This window comes from Erythranthe guttata, chromosome 2 (genome assembly GCF_056151865.1).
Source record: "Erythranthe guttata isolate IM_541 chromosome 2, IM_541, whole genome shotgun sequence".
Classification (NCBI taxonomy): Eukaryota; Viridiplantae; Streptophyta; class Magnoliopsida; order Lamiales; family Phrymaceae; genus Erythranthe; species Erythranthe guttata.
Genome location: NC_142534.1, coordinates 17966788 through 17982948, shown reverse-complemented (window position 1 = coordinate 17982948; position 16161 = coordinate 17966788). Strand labels below are relative to the sequence as shown.

The window sequence follows — 16161 nt, the reverse complement described above, 5'->3', positions numbered from 1 at the left end:
CTGTAAGGGTGAACGATTAAGAAGATTCATAATGGGGTGAAACGGGAGGGTTTGTTTCGTAATTTGACCTTACTATGGCTGTAATTTACTGTTAAAGAGTAAAAAGATCATGCAAATGTTGCGTCTTTCCAACGAGATATATAGCCGGACATAATTGAAGGTTGAGGTGCCAAGATGGTGGGATATCTACCCATTCTACAATCAAACTATAAATCACAATGCCATCTCTCCCAATAAAATGCACACTTGTGAGAAAATCTAGTAATTATCAATGACATCTACTTCTTATTTGTTGATTCTAAACTACATTTTATCATTTCTATGCATCTTGTTTACTTGTTATCACATCCTTCAGATCATTGTCTCATGTTTTTCTTTCAAGAATTTCCAACGAGGGGCTCTCACACTACCCCCTGGCCCCCCTAAATGGCCCATCTTCGGCAACCTTCTCCAATTGGGCCCACTGCCACATCGGGATTTCACGACCCTATGTGAAAAATATGGGCCACTAGTCTACATCCGATTGGGCGGGGTTGACGCAATCACAACCAACGATCCAGATATAATACGCGAGATTCTCAGACAGCAAGATGACGTATTCGCTTCCAGGCCACGAACCCTGGCGGCCGAGCGTCTGGCTTATGGTTGTGGTGACGTGGCGTTGGCCCCACTAGGCCCGAAATGGAAGCGGTTGAGAAGAATCTGCATGGAGCATTTGCTGACGACGAAGAGGCTTGAGTCTTTCGTGAGCCATCGGGCGGATGAAGCCCAACACTTGGTCAAAGATGTGTGGGCCATGGCTCAGAAAGGGGAGGTGGTGAACTTGAGGGAAGTGTTGGGTGCATTCTCAATGAACAATGTGACTAGGATGTTGCTTGGGAAGCAATACTTTGGGACCGAATCGGCGGGACCACACGAAGCGATGGAGTTCATGCACATAACGCATGAACTGTTCTCGCTGTTGGGCTTGATTTATTTAGGGGATTATCTGCCCGTTTGGAGATGGGTCGACCCGTTTGGGTGCGAGAAGAGAATGAGGGAAGTGGAGAAACGGGTGGATGATTTTCATTCGAAGATTATTGAACAACATAAAAAAAGAAGGGAAAATCAAGAAGTTGGTGGTGATGATGATGATGAGATGGATTTTGTTGATGTTTTATTGTCTTTGCCAGGTGAAGATGGGAAAGAACACATGGATGATGTAGAGATCAAAGCACTTATTCAGGTCATTTCTTTGCTTTATTGCTTTTTAAATAATCGAACTCTATTTTCGCACGTCTTTCTAGATGTTACGCTCAGTGAAATATAACGAGTAAATTTTCGAATTTATTTTCAACACATATACAAATAAATGTGTGTATACATCCACGATGAAGTTCACCGAGTGTATTAATACAAAACAAATCATTTTGGCGCCATTAGGCTTTGTTTTCTTGGAATGTAATTATTATATATTTTTATGAATACATACAAATTAAATGTTGACTTGTCTAATTTCCTCTTGTTTACAATAGGACATGATAGCTGCGGCCACAGACACGTCAGCAGTGACCAACGAGTGGGCCATGGCGGAAGTAATCAAACATCCACGTGTCCTAAAAAGAGTCCAACAAGAACTCGATTCGGTAGTCGGCCCGAACCGGATGGTCCAGGAACCGGATCTGGTGCACCTCAATTACCTGCGGTGCATAGTGCGCGAAACATTCCGGATGCACCCAGCCGGACCTTTCCTCATCCCACACGAGTCGACCCGACCCACCACGATCAACGGCTACCACATCCCCAACAAGACACGTGTCTTCATCAACACGCACGCATTGGGCCGGAACACCAAGATATGGGACAGCGTGGATGAGTTCGAGCCGGAGAGGCACTTGCCAGCAGACGGGAGCCGAGTCGAGATAAGCCACGGAGCCGACTTCAAGATACTGCCGTTCAGCGCCGGGAAGAGGAAGTGCCCCGGCGCGCCGCTCGGCGTGACGCTGGTGCTGATGGCTTTGGCTCGGCTGTTCCACTCGTTTGAGTGGGGCCCACCTGAGGGTATGGGCCATGAGGATATTGACACGATGGAGGTTTATGGGATGACTATGCCTAAAGCCCAGCCTTTAATTGCTATTGCCAAACCCAGATTAGCGGCCCATTTATATGTTTGACTAAATCATTTTTTAATTTCTTATTTTCCTTATATATAAATATATATTTGTTAGAATATAATGAAATTATTTTAGCATTTAGAAGATGATATATAAATCCGAGCTGCAAAGCGTTAGAAGATCACAGGAAAATTAAGGTTCAGTTTGTTGAATGAATCAAAATTATTTTAGCATTTAGCGCACTGATTACTGATTACAGCTGCTGGTAGTAAATGTAGTTTCTCCAAGTGTTTGTGAATTTGCCTCAACGAGAAAAAATATATTTGTTGTGGTAACCGGCCTTTTTGCTGTCTAATTTTTCAGTTTTCCACAGCGAATGCATACTGAGAAAGTGATGTTTGAGTTAGTTATGTTAAATTGCCTTGGTTTCTCTCGAACTATTTATATTTGTTACAGCTCAAAATGTACGAAATCACTGAAGAATTATGATCCAAGCTGCAATGGCTAGAAGATTACAGAAATAATGGTTCAGTATGTTGTGTGAATCAGATTTGTTATTATTACTACCCTAGTTAGATGCAGTAATTTTTTTGCTTGATGATTAATGCTATTTCTACTGGTAGAATGTTGTTTCTCCAAGTGTTTGTGAAATTGCCTCAACGAAAAAAAATTGTGTGGATTGGTAATTGATCTTTTGGTATCTATTTTTTTTTTTTTTTTTTTTTTCGTCCAGTTTTCCACCACGAATGCATGCTCAGAAAGTTATGTTTCTTCGTCGTGTTGCATCGAAACTTACGCCTCTTCAAGGAAGTAGGTTCTTCAGTAGCAGCAATGATCTTTTTAAATCTATTCAAGAGCTCAATCAGGTGGTAATTTTGTAGATTGAGGCATTATTTCCATTATTATTTCATTGTTTATTGTTTGATATGAGTTTTTCATGCTATTATATTTTCATCGAGCGATTTGGCTTTAAACAAAATTACTAAGTTTTGAAGGAGGACATGATCACTATGGAAAGTATATTTATCAAGTAAGCACTTGTTTAGTTGAGGATTAGATTATTTAATCATATGTTGACAATTTTATCTTACGAACCAAACGAGGCCTAAAGAGATTAAAGTAGAAACTGAGAAATTCTAGTTAGAAAGTGCCTTCACTTTGATTATTCCACCGTTTGAAATGTAGAATTCAACTATGTGTGTTGACATGAGTTTATTTGTATGCTAATCTTGACCGTAGGAAATGGAATCTGTGTTTGGTGAACCCCCTGCATCTTCTGGTCTTGGTGGTTCTTTAGACACTCAAACTATGTCTCAAGAATCCCATGTTGTAACCAATGACGTAACGCAAAAAGAATCTTTTCCCGTCTTGACGCATATTGGTAGTAAAGGCGAAGCCCAAATGGTTGATGTCTCCTCAAAGGAGATTACCAAGAGAATTGCTATTGCAAGCTGCAAAGTTCTTTTAGGACGAAAGGTATTTGATTTAGTCTCGGCCAATCAGATGGAAAAAGGGGATGTTCTAGCTGTTGCTAAAATTGCTGGAATTTGTGGTGCGAAGCAGACAAGCAATCTTATCCCGTTATGCCACAACATCAATTTGTTGAATGTCCATGTGGACTTAACATTGAATCCTCGTGAATGTAGTGTCGAGATAGTAGGGAAAGCTGTTTGCTCAGGGAAAACTGGGGTGGAAATGGAAGCATTGACAGCTGTCACGATTGCTGGTCTTACGGTGTATGATATGTGCAAGGCTGCTTCGAAGGATATTCTTGTTACAGATGTAAGGCTTGAGCATAAAACGGGAGGTAAAAGTGGGGACTGGTACCGTAATAAATGATTTGGTTCTTTCTGTTTTTGGCTGTAATAATTTTAAACTCTCTGCTGTTCGGAAGAATGTGGACTGATATTTGGATACATGGTTTTACTTTTTTGGCATTAAATACCATAAATGAAAATGCCGTTCATATTTGAATTTTCTTTGGCTCTTTCTTGTTGGGAGGAATTTCTACTGGATTTTCTTTTCAATCAAAAGCAGCGGTGGACCAACAATGAAGAAATTGGATCACTTAATACAAGAGTCAGGTATTTGTTCCTCCGACTCCATTTTTGGCAATCTTTTGCATGAAATGTAGTTTTGACGATTTTTCGTAACTTGGACGAAAAAATGCAATCGATGCAGGTTCACTTTCTTGCTGGAACTTCCTTTTTGTGCAACACATATCGAAGGTGATTTCACCGAGCAAAATTAAACAGGTATGCTTTGACAGGCAAGCTTCCTCACTTTATCTCTTGCTTTAAACTGATATTTTCTTTAGTCAATATTATCATTCTTGATATTGTGTCATCTGCTCTATAAAATAATAGTCGAAACACGAACTGAAAAAATATCTTGCCCGGTAAATAATTTTATCTGGCTCATCTCATTTGAAAATTATCGAATTTTCTTCGCGTGATTGAAGGTTTTTAGTGCATGTTTTGACTTTTGAGTGACTACTAAGGTGGTCTTATCTTTTCCCCACTTCTTGTGATGAGAAGTGTGACACAAGACATCTTGTTTCAAAGCTTACAGACTAAGGTGACTCCAATTCGAATTTTCTTTTGTGATAGAACACTTCTTTAGACTATAAACCAATTATCTTTCCAGCAAATTGGCCCCTTTTGCTTTGCCCTTTCAGGCCCACATGTTTTTGGACATCAATTATGATGTTACACTAAGCCCCTTCTTAAAGTACATTGTCTGCTTGTAAAGTGTGTGTTCCCATCTCGACAAGTAACCTCGCTTAATAATTCCTTTCAGTCCCGACTCGGTTAAAACGTATTAAATTATTAGTTCGATAATTTAATATTTCAATAAATTAATGGATGTAGTCCCGTATGTATTAATTTATAGAGGTTGTTTGAAATATGAAGGAAAGAAAGGTTGGTTTGGTAGATATAATGTGAGATGAATGAAAAAGAAATCCAAGTATTAAAGCCAATGTATACCAAACCACTATAATGTATATCTCAGAAGAATAACTAGGGGCAACAGTTGGCAATAAATGACTAAGTTGAAATTCATGGTCAATTTAGTGGCTCTTTTTTTATCAGTAGGTCTGGCTGTTCCTAAATGTAGTTGAAAAAGTGAAATAATTTAAGTGATGTAGGTGGGGCAAAGTTAAATGCTTATGTCTTTCTGTATATATTTCCATTAATACAAAAGTAAATTCGTGCTGTGAGAAAATCGGTTGAGGCTTTCGTAGATATATCCCAATAAATAAATAAATAATCATTAATAAAATGGTAAATTACGGATGCAAGATCAAATTACGGAAACTCCTATCTGTTGTTTGGGTAATTACAACTATCCCTTAATTATGAATCTTCTTACTGATCCACCATTGCAGTGTTAAATTTAGTAGAATCTACTAAATTATGTGGAATATCTTGAATGATTGTGTTCATATAGTCTCCATGGACCAACATGGGGGCTGTAGATGATCGCTTGAACTGTCAGCGGCCGCCCTACCCCTTCCAAAATAGGCAACCCATTGGTCCCGGCGGAGCTGCTAAGAGCAGCTTCCACCGTTGAAACATAATCGTCATCTCAAAGAAATAATTGGGGTTTTTTAATCACTCTCTATGGCTGTCGAGGTCCACATTTTCATCACTCTTCGTTTTTAGGTTTCGAATTCAGCACCTTGACCATATGTCTCAATAGTAATAATTCCCTATTTTCCGATTGAACCAACACCGCGTTGTTAATCAAGAGCGACTCACCCACGTCTTTAATTGGTTGGTTTTACTTCCTCAATGTGGTAAAATTCGTTGCAATAACTTGGTTCACCGGCACCGAGAACTCGAATGTGCTGGGCCCATGGGGTGTTTCGAGATGCTGGCTGCTCAGAATATTAGCCAATGGAGTCCTAATAGCTTGCAGTGGAAGACCAGTGTGATTCCCTTCGTTGTTCGCCGACACTCAGAGCCAGCTACCGTAGGGTAACTACCCGCCCAGGTCAATGAAACCCCCTCGTATCGAAGTTCACACTTCTTCTCCCCGTGCCCAATAGTACCACCGTATATGAAACAAAAATTGGGAACACGCTCATTGGTGAAAGACACCCATGTTTCGGTCCCACTCGTATCGTGTATGAAGGGCCTTTATGTTTAGTAGAAAAAAGAAAAAAAAAAAGGAATAAACTCTTAAAACTCCTTTTGTTAAATTTCTAATTTCATTTTCACATTTTCAGTGATTCTAGAGGTAAATATATTTTTATCATGTTTTAGTTAAAGAAAAACTGTTTGGTTTTCATATGGTTTTATATTTCTGCAAGAAAATGGCTTAATCATTAAATTAAAATGTTATTTATTCAGTTATGAGATAACGATGGTACATCTTTTTCTCCTACAGTAAAATACAAACAAATACATACTTCCAAACAAAATGCAGAACGAAATCAACATTTCCAATTCAAATACTTCACACCTTTTCACACACTGCCCCTCGTTATTTATACTCCCCATAAACCTTCGAAACTCCATTTCTCTCTCCTCTCTATCTCTCTCTCTCTCTCTCTATAGAAAACTACAATGGCCGGAATACCAGTTTCCGTCGCCATTTTTCTTTCATTTTTCCTCTCCGTTTCTTTCTCCTCTCCTCTTCAATATCAGACTTTAGTCCTTACATCTCTCCCCCAACCTCAAACAATCTCCTGGGCCTCTCAACAGGAGTCTCAGGTGATCGGAACTCCGTCGGAATCTGAAACCGATTTCTCCTTGAACTTACACCATGTCGACAATCTGTCTCCTTCTTCCATTTCTACCCCGGAATCCCTCTTCCAACTCCGTCTCCGCCGCGACGTTGTTAGGGTCGAAGCACTGTCTACTCTCGCCGCTGCCGCTCCAACCAACGTCTCCGGCAAGCCGCACGGTTTCAGCAGCTCCGTGATTTCCGGACTCGCTCACGGCAGCGGCGAGTACTTCACGCGCCTAGGCGTCGGCACGCCGGCGAAGTATGTTTACATGGTGCTCGACACGGGAAGCGACGTCGTCTGGATCCAGTGCTCACCCTGCAGGAAATGCTACACCCAATCCGACCCGGTTTTCGACCCGAAGAAATCCAAGACATTCTCCGGCGTCGCCTGCGGATCCCCCCTCTGCCGCCGCCTCGACTCCCCCGGCTGCGGCAGCCAGCGGAAATGCCTCTACCAGGTCTCCTACGGCGACGGCTCGTTTACCGTCGGAGATTTTTCCACCGAAACGCTGACGTTTCGAAGGAGGAGGGTGAAAAACATCGCCCTAGGCTGCGGGCACGACAACGAGGGTTTGTTCGTCGGCGCCGGCGGTTTATTAGGCCTCGGCCGGGGTAAATTGTCTTTTCCGACTCAAGCCGGCCGCCGGTTCGGGAAAAAATTCTCCTACTGTTTGGTTGACAGGTCAGCATCTTCCAAACCCTCGTCGCTTCTGTTCGGCGAATCGGCGGTTTCGCGAAAAGCCGTTTTTACCCCTCTGCTAACAAATCCAAAGCTGGACACATTCTACTACGTCGGCTTAAACGGTATGTCCGTCGGCGGGGCCCGCGTCCCGGGTATTACGGCGTCGCTCTTCAAGCTCGACGCCTCCGGCAACGGCGGCGTGATAGTCGATTCAGGCACATCCGTGACCCGATTGAACCGACCCGCCTACGTGGCGCTGAGGGATGCGTTTAGGGCCGGGGCTTCGAATCTGAAGCGGGGTCCGGATTTCTCCCTGTTCGACACGTGTTTCGATCTGTCAGGGAAGACGGAGGTGAAGGTGCCGACGGTGGTGATGCACTTCACCGGGGCTGACGTGTCACTGCCGGCGTCGAATTACTTGATTCCGGTGGATAGTAATGGGAAGTTCTGTTTCGCTTTTGCGGGTACGATGAGCGGGTTATCCATAATTGGGAACATCCAGCAGCAGGGTTTCCGGGTTGTGTTTGATTTGGCTAGTAACCGGGTCGGGTTCACTGCCAATGGATGTGCCTAAATCATGTTTTTCTTTTAAATATAATGTCTTTAATATTTTTCATTATTTTTTTTTGTTGGATATTCTGACATAGGCAGATAAAAAAAAATTGAAAAATACAAGGTCAGATGTTGTCTGTTGAACTATGTCCTATAAATTGGTTTATCATGTGTGCTTCAAAATTGATCACATTTTAGGACATATAAATAAAATTAAAATGAATTAAATTCATAGAATTAGCATGATAAATCTGGGAAGTGACAAAATCAGGGGCGCGAGTTGCGGTGATTCAACACAGAGAGAGCGTGGGATGGGGGCCTGCATCCACATGCTTGTTGCAGTAGTCTCTCTCTCACGCGCGCACACATTATTTTGTTCCCCTGCATTTATCTTTCGGCGCCTTCTCCATATTTTCTACTTTTTTTTTTTTTTTTTTTTTTTTTTTTTTTTTTTATAATTATGAATACATTAATTGTTTTTCTTTTAATATCACGTGTGAACAAAAATACTAAGAAGAAAAATTATGGGGTCTAGGGTAAGGTTAAATTATAAAAAAAACCCTCACGTTTGGGTAATTACGACTATTTCTCAATTATAAATTTTGTACACATCTATCATTCTGATGTCAAATTCAACATAATTTTACAAATTGGATAATATTCGTGGAATATTATCTACTTTGTACTCGTTTTGAGTTTATATATACAAGCCAAAAAATATATTTTATAATCATCTTGCTTTAAAATGCGGAGCTCGACAAACTTGAGAATATTTCACATAATGTAGAAGATTTCACTAAATTCGACACCACAAGGGTGGACATGTAAAAAGTTCATAGTTGTAATTATCAAAACATGAGGGGGAGTTTCGTAATTTGACATTAGTTTAGGGGTGGCAGTAATTTACCCATAATTCATATGTGATAATTCTAATTTGTCTACCATGTGGCAGCATGCATGTCCCGCATTACATGTGCAAATCTGCACAATTCATTGAAACACATATATAATATGAACCCAACTAATTAACCACTTTTAAAAGAAAATGATTAAATTTATTCTTTAAGACACCACATCATCTCGCCTGTAAAGTTCATTAACGTTGTACAACAACCCACCGGAAAATGCTCCATTTACAACATGTCTAAAAAAACATTCCTGGCTTAGCTAGACACCTAATCTAAATTAATTCTTATATTAATTAATTGATATGGAAAAATATATATTAAACTCGTTTACTAAATTCTAAGTGGTTAATTACAAATTAGCCCATTTATTTACGAGATGCAGCCCAGTAAGAAGCCCAAAGCTGCAAAATACACCAATCAAAATGAAGCATCTGTGGCTTTCACGTTTCACAGGCCTATGCTTATCCGCACACATGAAATTACATTAATCGCCTTGATACAATAAACATATTGTTCCGAAACTTGCTAAGGACGTTATTGTAATTTCAGGTCGAGCTAAGCCAAAGTCAAAAAAAACAGAAACCCAGAAAAGCTTGTTTAAATCGGGGAGAGTGATAATGGAGGAAGAAAGGGAGAAGAAGGTGGTGGTGGTGGGTTTAATAGAAAAGGCCGTCGACTCCACGGCGGCGGAGGTGGATCCTCGCCTCCTCAAGGCGATTAAATTCACGGTTCGTTACTCCGATTCGGAGCTCCGGTTGGCCGCCCAAACCCTAACGTCTCTCATGAAACGTGACCATTCTCAGGTTTGTTCGATACTCTGATTACGAACATTCGATTTTAATTTCTGTTCTGTTTTGCACTCGATATTTTTTGGTTCCTAAAGCACCATGGAATTTAGGTTTTAAGATTGGTGCAGAATGTTACCGTTAACTGTATGTTTGATGTAGGATTTGGGACCTTTTAGAATCATGATAAATTGATAATCATCATAACTGGCACCTAACAATAATCACCATCAAACACAATAACTAAGGATAAACTATTATCATTTGGCCTATAGAATTTCTGAGTGATTATCTAAAAATCAAAGTTAATTTCCAGAAGCTTGATTAAGTCGATAATGAATTAATCAAACACATTCAATTTCAGTATCAAACAGTTTTTCTCAATGAAAGGCTGGCCAATTTTAATGCTATAATGAATTGTTGATATAACATTGCTTATATTAGTACAATGGTTTTTTTTTTCTTGGAAAAAATCAAGGCTTTATTATGTAGAATGCTCATGTGGATGCCTAAGTGTATAGAATTGATTTATTATTGCTTCTTTCTCAAACGGAGATATTTCCTTGTGATTTCTAGATGGTCTTTTATTTTCGAATCGTGCAAATGTTCTTCTCTTGCTGCTGTGTGGGATTTTTTTATCTTTTATCTTAGTTCTGTCAATAAATTGAGGCTGATGGTACAATACTTGTTGAACTATGTTTTGTAGGTAAGGTATCTTGCACTTCTCATAATAGATGAACTTTTCATGCGCTCAAAGCTTTTCAGAAGTCTTCTTGTTGAGAACCTAGACCAGTTACTTAGCTTAAGTATTGGGTTTAGAAGAACTCATCCGCTCCCTGCTCCTGCTTCTGTTGCATCCGTTCTGCGTTCAAAGGCAATCGAGTTTTTAGAAAAATGGAATGAATCATTTGGTATTCATTACAGACAGCTCCGATTAGGGTATGACTACCTCAAGAACACCCTTCGTTTCCAGTTTCCTAACCTACAAGCCAATGCAGCCCGTGCTCAACAAGAGAGAAGGGAAAGAGAGATGAGAACAAAAGAGATCTTGCTGAAAAAATTTGAATTCTTGAAGGCAAATTTTTCGTCTATAAAAGAGGAAATACAGACAAACACTGATGAAATTGACGAATGTCTAGAAATACTTAGGACCAATGATGAGGATATGCCACTGGTTCCTGTTGATAACGAAGATATGGAAGAGTTTCGTAACTCAGAATTAAGACAGATCCGTCTTGATTCTTTGAAAGAAGGGGAAAAGGTTCGAGAAAACAGCGAAAACAAAGTTGTTTTTGATGCTCTGAGGGAGTTTTACAAGGTTCTAGTCACTAGACATCTTGCTGCAGTACAGGAATGGATTTCTGTTCTTATAAGGGTCGATGCGACCGATAACAGATTCAGGGACTCTGCTTTGAAAAATCTCATAGACATAAGAAATCTCATTCAATCAACAAGAGTCAAATGTGAAGAATCAGGTTGTGATCTTCCTAATATTGCAAGTGCTGATGAAGAAAATACATGGGAAGATGGTATTGTAGAAACATTCGAAAAAGGAAAATCTAGTCCAACATGTTCGAAAACCAGCGATGCACCGTCTGCATCGACTGACAATAATCCGATAAACACAGAGGAACGTATTAGTAGTTTGCCGAAAGGAAAAGAGAAAAAGAATAATCATAGTGGAAGTAAATCAAACCCATTACGGAGTAAGCTTATGACTGAAGCTCCACTTCTTAACTGGGGTTCTTTCCTAGACAACTGGGGTTCAAAAAGGGATGTTTTGGCTAACCAGAGAGGATTGGATCTCGATGCTCACTGGGGTAGAGTTGACCAAGATGCGGTTATACCAGCAGACAAAATCGCGGAACTGAATGTTCGAGCATCTGTTTACGAAGAAGATCCTGTTGAAATTAAGCCATGTAGAGCACCTTTGAGAAAAGGCGGGCTTTGCCAAAGAAAAGATTTAAGAGTTTGTCCATTTCACGGCCTCATTGTACCGAGGGATGAAGAAGGAAACCCAATTAACGAAAGCTCCACAACAGAAGAGACAGCTCTGCAGAACCTCGTTGAAGAACCGAGTCAAGATTCGGACAGTCGTGTAATGGATCAGCTACTAAAGCAAGCTGTTAAGAATGTTCGAGGAAGAGACAGCGAAGAAGCAAAGAAGAGAGAATTGGACAAACAGGCCTTGAAGAAAGCAAGGCTTGCAAAAGTACGCGAACACAACGTAGCTGTAATGAGAGATGCAGCTATAGCTTCGACTTCGAGATCGTCTCATATTGGGGAAGATACGCAAATGGGTGACGTGGCGAGATCTTCTTCTTCGAGTAGTAAAAGCAAGAAACAAACACTTGCATCAATGCTGAAGAAGAAAGAAACTGCTAAAGACAGATTAAGTCAGAGGCTATTGAACTCTCATGCAAGGGATGCTACCATTAGACAGTTGACAGTTGCAGAGGAGGCCAATTACAGGGAAGCATTTCCAAATCAATGGTAGATTATATTATTACATGAAAAAAAAAAGACACGTGTCAGTAACAAAGGAACCAACTCTTTTGAGTCTTATCTGAGAATATTAAAATGTTTGTGGGACTAAAGAATGATGCCTTATACTATTTGATGAATATATAAAACAATTTTAATACTTATATTCTTTCGACTAATAAAGGTGATGGCCACATATGTTTGCTCTGTGTTGATTAATAATTTATAATTTAATATAGAATTACATTTTTCATCCCCAAAAAAACAAAAAAAAAACTCTATTATAATTTAAATATTCAGTTAATTTACATATTTATAAATTATAGCTCAACCACTAATATGAATTGCAATTAATCTTCAATATGGAAATGGAATTTATTGATGGCCAGCTACGTAGTACCGACATGGAAACGGCGATACGGCATATTCGAAAAATGGGGATACGGGAACTTGGGGGAAACGTATAAATACTAAAGTATATTATATTTATAATTGTGTTATATAAACATATATAAGTTTTTATTTATATATGATTTTTTTTTTAATTCCATACAAATATATTCAAAATTATTATTATTATCAACTATCAATTCTTAGTTGATCAATAAATCATGTAATTAATTAGGGAAGTAATGAAAATATCTAAAGATTTACTATTAAAAAATGTTCCTAATTTATCAAAAATTATAAAATAGCCCATAAAACGTCTGACATGTGTACTAAAGTCTCGGATACGAAAGGGCTCGAAAAATACAGAAACGTGAAGAAATTGAAGCTTCCATATTACATAATACTATGGTGTGAAAAGAAAAGAAGGTCCCTAATCTATCTACTCCTAGTTCCTACACATCCTCTCTCTCCACTATTAAAGGAATATATAAATTTAAATAAAAAAAGAAGAAAAAAAAGGTAAAAAAAAAAAAAAAAAAAAAAAAAAAAAAAAAAAAAAAGAATCATCACGAAAGAAAAGAGAAAAGGCTCCCATCAAGAAAAGCACCTTCATTTGAGAACCCTCTTTTCTCCCTGTTCACCTTCCACAATCATTTAAATTAAAAAAAAAAAAAAAATCCAGAAAAAATTCTTTGAAATTCATTGAGGAAAATTCCTCATAATTTCTCCCTCACAAACCTCCAAAACACAAACAACATTAGGTACAGAAAAATCAGGAAGCAAGGAAGGAAGGAAGGAAGAGAAATATATATATATCCTATTTTTTTAATAATTTAATTTAATATTTATTGAAGAATGGAATCCAGCATTGAATGTGTATCATCAACTGATGGTATGGACGATGAAGAGATCTCTCACCCAAATCCATTTTCTCAATTTTCATCTTCAACAAAATCATCTCATAATAATATTAACACCAATAATCCCACCACAAGTGTTCATGAGCTTCTAGAATGCCCTGTTTGTACCAATTCTATGTACCCTCCCATCCATCAGGTTTTCTTCTCTCTCTCTCTCTCTCCTCTTTTTTTTTTTTTTTTGGACAAATGGGTGTCAAGATCCCATCTTTAGGGTTTGTTTGTTTGTTTGTTCAAAGGTTGTACCTTTTCATCAGTAGTTTATTTTGTTCTACTTATTTTTAGGTTGAATTTTTATTTTGGGCAAGTGCTGATGAAGTAATTGGGATTTGAGGAATTGTTATTTGTAGCTATTTTACCCTAATTTGTATGGTTGACCAAATTATCCTTTTTTTTCCCCCTTTTCTGTTTCTTTGATTTTACTAAATAGCTGCAAATATAGAAACTTACCTTTACATATTATTGTTTTCTCACTGACTGATTCTTCTAAATTGGCATTTGGATAAACCCTTTACAAAGGCATTGTCATTGTGTGGTATAATATACAAAATAATTAGTTTGATCAATGAAAATGCTTTCGAAACTTTGCTGTATTTCATATTTTCTGTTTCTGGTCTAACATAAAAAAGGTTAATTACGACAGTGCCACAACGGGCATACACTATGTTCTACATGCAAAGTGAGGGTCCACAACAGATGTCCGACATGCAGACAAGAACTCGGTGACATACGGTGTTTAGCCCTAGAAAAAGTGGCCGAGTCACTCGAACTCCCGTGCAAGTATTGCTCCCTTGGATGCCCAGAGATATTCCCTTATTACAGCAAGTTGAAACACGAGGCGGCTTGTAATTTTAGGCCGTACAGCTGTCCCTATGCTGGCTCGGAGTGCTCGGTTGTTGGAGATATTCCATACTTAGTTGCTCACTTGAGAGATGATCACAAAGTGGACATGCATTCTGGATGCACTTTTAATCATCGCTATGTTAAATCGAACCCACGAGATGTGGAGAATGCCACATGGATGCTAACTGTGAGTATTTTTTTCCTTTTCTTTTTTCGTATATTAATATTAGCTCAATCTTGAAATGTTCTAGAGCATTTTTAGTTATCTTTTTAAGGCCTTGTTTGGTTGGGGAGATTAGCCATGATTAATTAAGTAACTTGAACTTTGTTTCATAAACCCAATAGTTTTCTGGGTCGACCCGGAAGTGTGATTTTATCTTGGCTGACTTATCTTTCCTTTTAGGGAGATTATTTATTGGACCTTCCATGGTTTGGGTTTTCATTAAATTCTTTAATTTTATCTTGGCAACCAAATAAGGCATTGATAGACAATATAATCAAGTTTTGTCAAATATACGAGGTTTATGTTTCAAGCCCATGATTAAAAATTAAAAAATAAGTCATTCATATGCTTGATTAAATTCCGAGCCGTTTTTTAATCACGGGCCTGAAAACAAAACTCCAAACATTTGATACATCTTGATTATAGTCCTATCAAGTTATATCAATGTTCCCAAACGAGGCCTAGGAAGTATATATTGCTGGATATCTTACTATTCCCTTTTTCCTCTCATGGGAGGAGTTAGGTGATCACCAAATGCTTGTTGTTTACTTTAAGGCCACGTTTGGTTCCTAAGATAAGATTAGCCATGATAAGAGTATGCAATCTTACGAGAACCAATAAAATAATCTCCCTAAAAGTCATGGCTAATCTCCCCAACGAAACGAGGCCTAGTTATCTTATTCAGTCTTCACCATTCACATGCTCAAGATATCTACTACAACTATGTATAAATGCTATAATTTTTGCTATGTACAGGTGTTCCATTGCTTTGGGCAGTATTTTTGCCTGCACTTCGAAGCTTTCCAACTCGGAATGGCCCCCGTTTATATGGCGTTTCTTCGGTTCATGGGAGACGAAATGGATGCTCGTAATTACAGCTACAGTTTGGAAGTAGGTGGAAACGGAAGGAAACTTATATGGGAAGGTACGCCTCGAAGCGTTAGAGATAGTCACAGAAAAGTTAGAGATAGCCACGATGGACTTATTATACAGAGAAATATGGCTCTCTTCTTTTCCGGCGGAGATAGGAAAGAGCTTAAGCTTAGAGTGACGGGCCGAATCTGGAAGGAACAACAAAACCCTGATGGCGGAGCTTGCATACCCAATTTCTGCAGCTAACGCTTTGCTTCTTCGGGTTTTTTTTCGTTTTCGAGATTCTTTTTTTTTTTCCTTTTCGGGGTGATGTAATTTTTTTATGGAAAAAAAGGAAATGTGTGATTAGTTAGTAACGATAAGGTTCAGACATTGTTGAAGTGTATGTGTGGAGCTTATGATCAAATTTGTGAGCTTATATTCATTTGTAGTGCTGATAATGTAAGAACAAATTGTATGTAATCAATCGTACTCTCATAGCTACTTTTCTAAGATTTTCTTGATCTTTTAAGGTTCTCTGGTAATAATATCCATGACTCGGTGATCTGTTTCTTCCTCTTCTCCTCTCTTTTTATTATACGAGAAACGTAAACTACACTAGATTAATTATGTGTGATTGATTCTATTAGCGGATTTAGATTTTTAAGTCTGGGATGGCCGAATGGATTGAAAAAATT

The 16161-nt window shown here is 38.7% G+C and overlaps 5 protein-coding genes across 7 annotated transcripts; all 5 read left to right on the top strand.

Moving 5' to 3' along the window:
- Positions 1-115: 115 nt before the first annotated feature.
- CYP703A2 (cytochrome P450, family 703, subfamily A, polypeptide 2) lies at positions 116-2326 on the top strand. The gene is made up of 2 exons (XM_012988402.2): positions 116-1225; positions 1515-2326. The coding sequence occupies exons 1-2, from the start codon at positions 272-274 to the stop codon at positions 2151-2153; spliced, it is 1593 nt and encodes a 530-aa protein (XP_012843856.2). The 5' UTR covers positions 116-271; the 3' UTR covers positions 2154-2326.
- CNX3 (cofactor of nitrate reductase and xanthine dehydrogenase 3) lies at positions 2151-4067 on the top strand. Of its 3 annotated transcripts, none has more exons than XM_012988403.2 (3): positions 2151-2290; positions 2827-2959; positions 3333-4067. In XM_012988403.2, exons 2-3 carry the CDS (start codon positions 2840-2842, stop codon positions 3930-3932), a joined length of 720 nt encoding a protein of 239 aa, XP_012843857.2. In that variant the 5' UTR covers positions 2151-2290; positions 2827-2839; the 3' UTR covers positions 3933-4067. The 3 variants fall into 3 exon arrangements, with proteins under 3 accessions (XP_012843857.2, XP_088670938.1, XP_088670939.1); XM_088814812.1 differs by lacking the exon at positions 2151-2290 and adding an exon at positions 2693-2712; XM_088814813.1 differs by lacking the exon at positions 2151-2290 and having other exon boundaries at positions 2827-3123.
- A 1695-nt stretch (positions 4068-5762) lies between these two features.
- Positions 5763-8254, top strand: LOC105963912 (Eukaryotic aspartyl protease family protein). Its single transcript, XM_012988401.2, has one exon. It carries the CDS (start codon positions 6665-6667, stop codon positions 8081-8083), a length of 1419 nt encoding a protein of 472 aa, XP_012843855.2. The 5' UTR covers positions 5763-6664; the 3' UTR covers positions 8084-8254.
- A 1172-nt stretch (positions 8255-9426) lies between these two features.
- On the top strand, positions 9427-12402 carry LOC105963911 (ENTH/VHS protein). The gene is made up of 2 exons (XM_012988400.2): positions 9427-9772; positions 10461-12402. Exons 1-2 carry the CDS (start codon positions 9587-9589, stop codon positions 12249-12251), a joined length of 1977 nt encoding a protein of 658 aa, XP_012843854.1. The 5' UTR covers positions 9427-9586; the 3' UTR covers positions 12252-12402.
- Positions 12403-13131: 729 nt separating this feature from the next.
- LOC105963910 (Protein with RING/U-box and TRAF-like domain) lies at positions 13132-15978 on the top strand. Its single transcript, XM_012988399.2, has 3 exons — positions 13132-13684; positions 14189-14575; positions 15368-15978. Exons 1-3 carry the CDS (start codon positions 13484-13486, stop codon positions 15728-15730), a joined length of 951 nt encoding a protein of 316 aa, XP_012843853.1. The 5' UTR covers positions 13132-13483; the 3' UTR covers positions 15731-15978.
- Positions 15979-16161: the final 183 nt, after the last annotated feature.

Bases quoted from the DNA above. Each gene is read 5' to 3' on its own strand.
- CYP703A2 (XM_012988402.2), top strand. From the start codon at position 272: ATGACATCTACTTCTTATTTGTTGATTCTAAACTACATTTTATCATTT. The intron at 1,226-1,514 runs GTCATTTCTTTG...TGTTTACAATAG, and splicing joins AGATCAAAGCACTTATTCAG to GACATGATAGCTGCGGCCAC.
- CNX3 (XM_012988403.2), top strand. From the start codon at position 2,840: ATGCATGCTCAGAAAGTTATGTTTCTTCGTCGTGTTGCATCGAAACTT. The intron at 2,960-3,332 runs GTGGTAATTTTG...TCTTGACCGTAG, and splicing joins CTATTCAAGAGCTCAATCAG to GAAATGGAATCTGTGTTTGG.
- LOC105963912 (XM_012988401.2), top strand. From the start codon at position 6,665: ATGGCCGGAATACCAGTTTCCGTCGCCATTTTTCTTTCATTTTTCCTC.
- LOC105963911 (XM_012988400.2), top strand. From the start codon at position 9,587: ATGGAGGAAGAAAGGGAGAAGAAGGTGGTGGTGGTGGGTTTAATAGAA. The intron at 9,773-10,460 runs GTTTGTTCGATA...TATGTTTTGTAG, and splicing joins TGAAACGTGACCATTCTCAG to GTAAGGTATCTTGCACTTCT.
- LOC105963910 (XM_012988399.2), top strand. From the start codon at position 13,484: ATGGAATCCAGCATTGAATGTGTATCATCAACTGATGGTATGGACGAT. The intron at 13,685-14,188 runs GTTTTCTTCTCT...TAATTACGACAG, and splicing joins TGTACCCTCCCATCCATCAG to TGCCACAACGGGCATACACT. The intron at 14,576-15,367 runs GTGAGTATTTTT...TGCTATGTACAG, and splicing joins ATGCCACATGGATGCTAACT to GTGTTCCATTGCTTTGGGCA.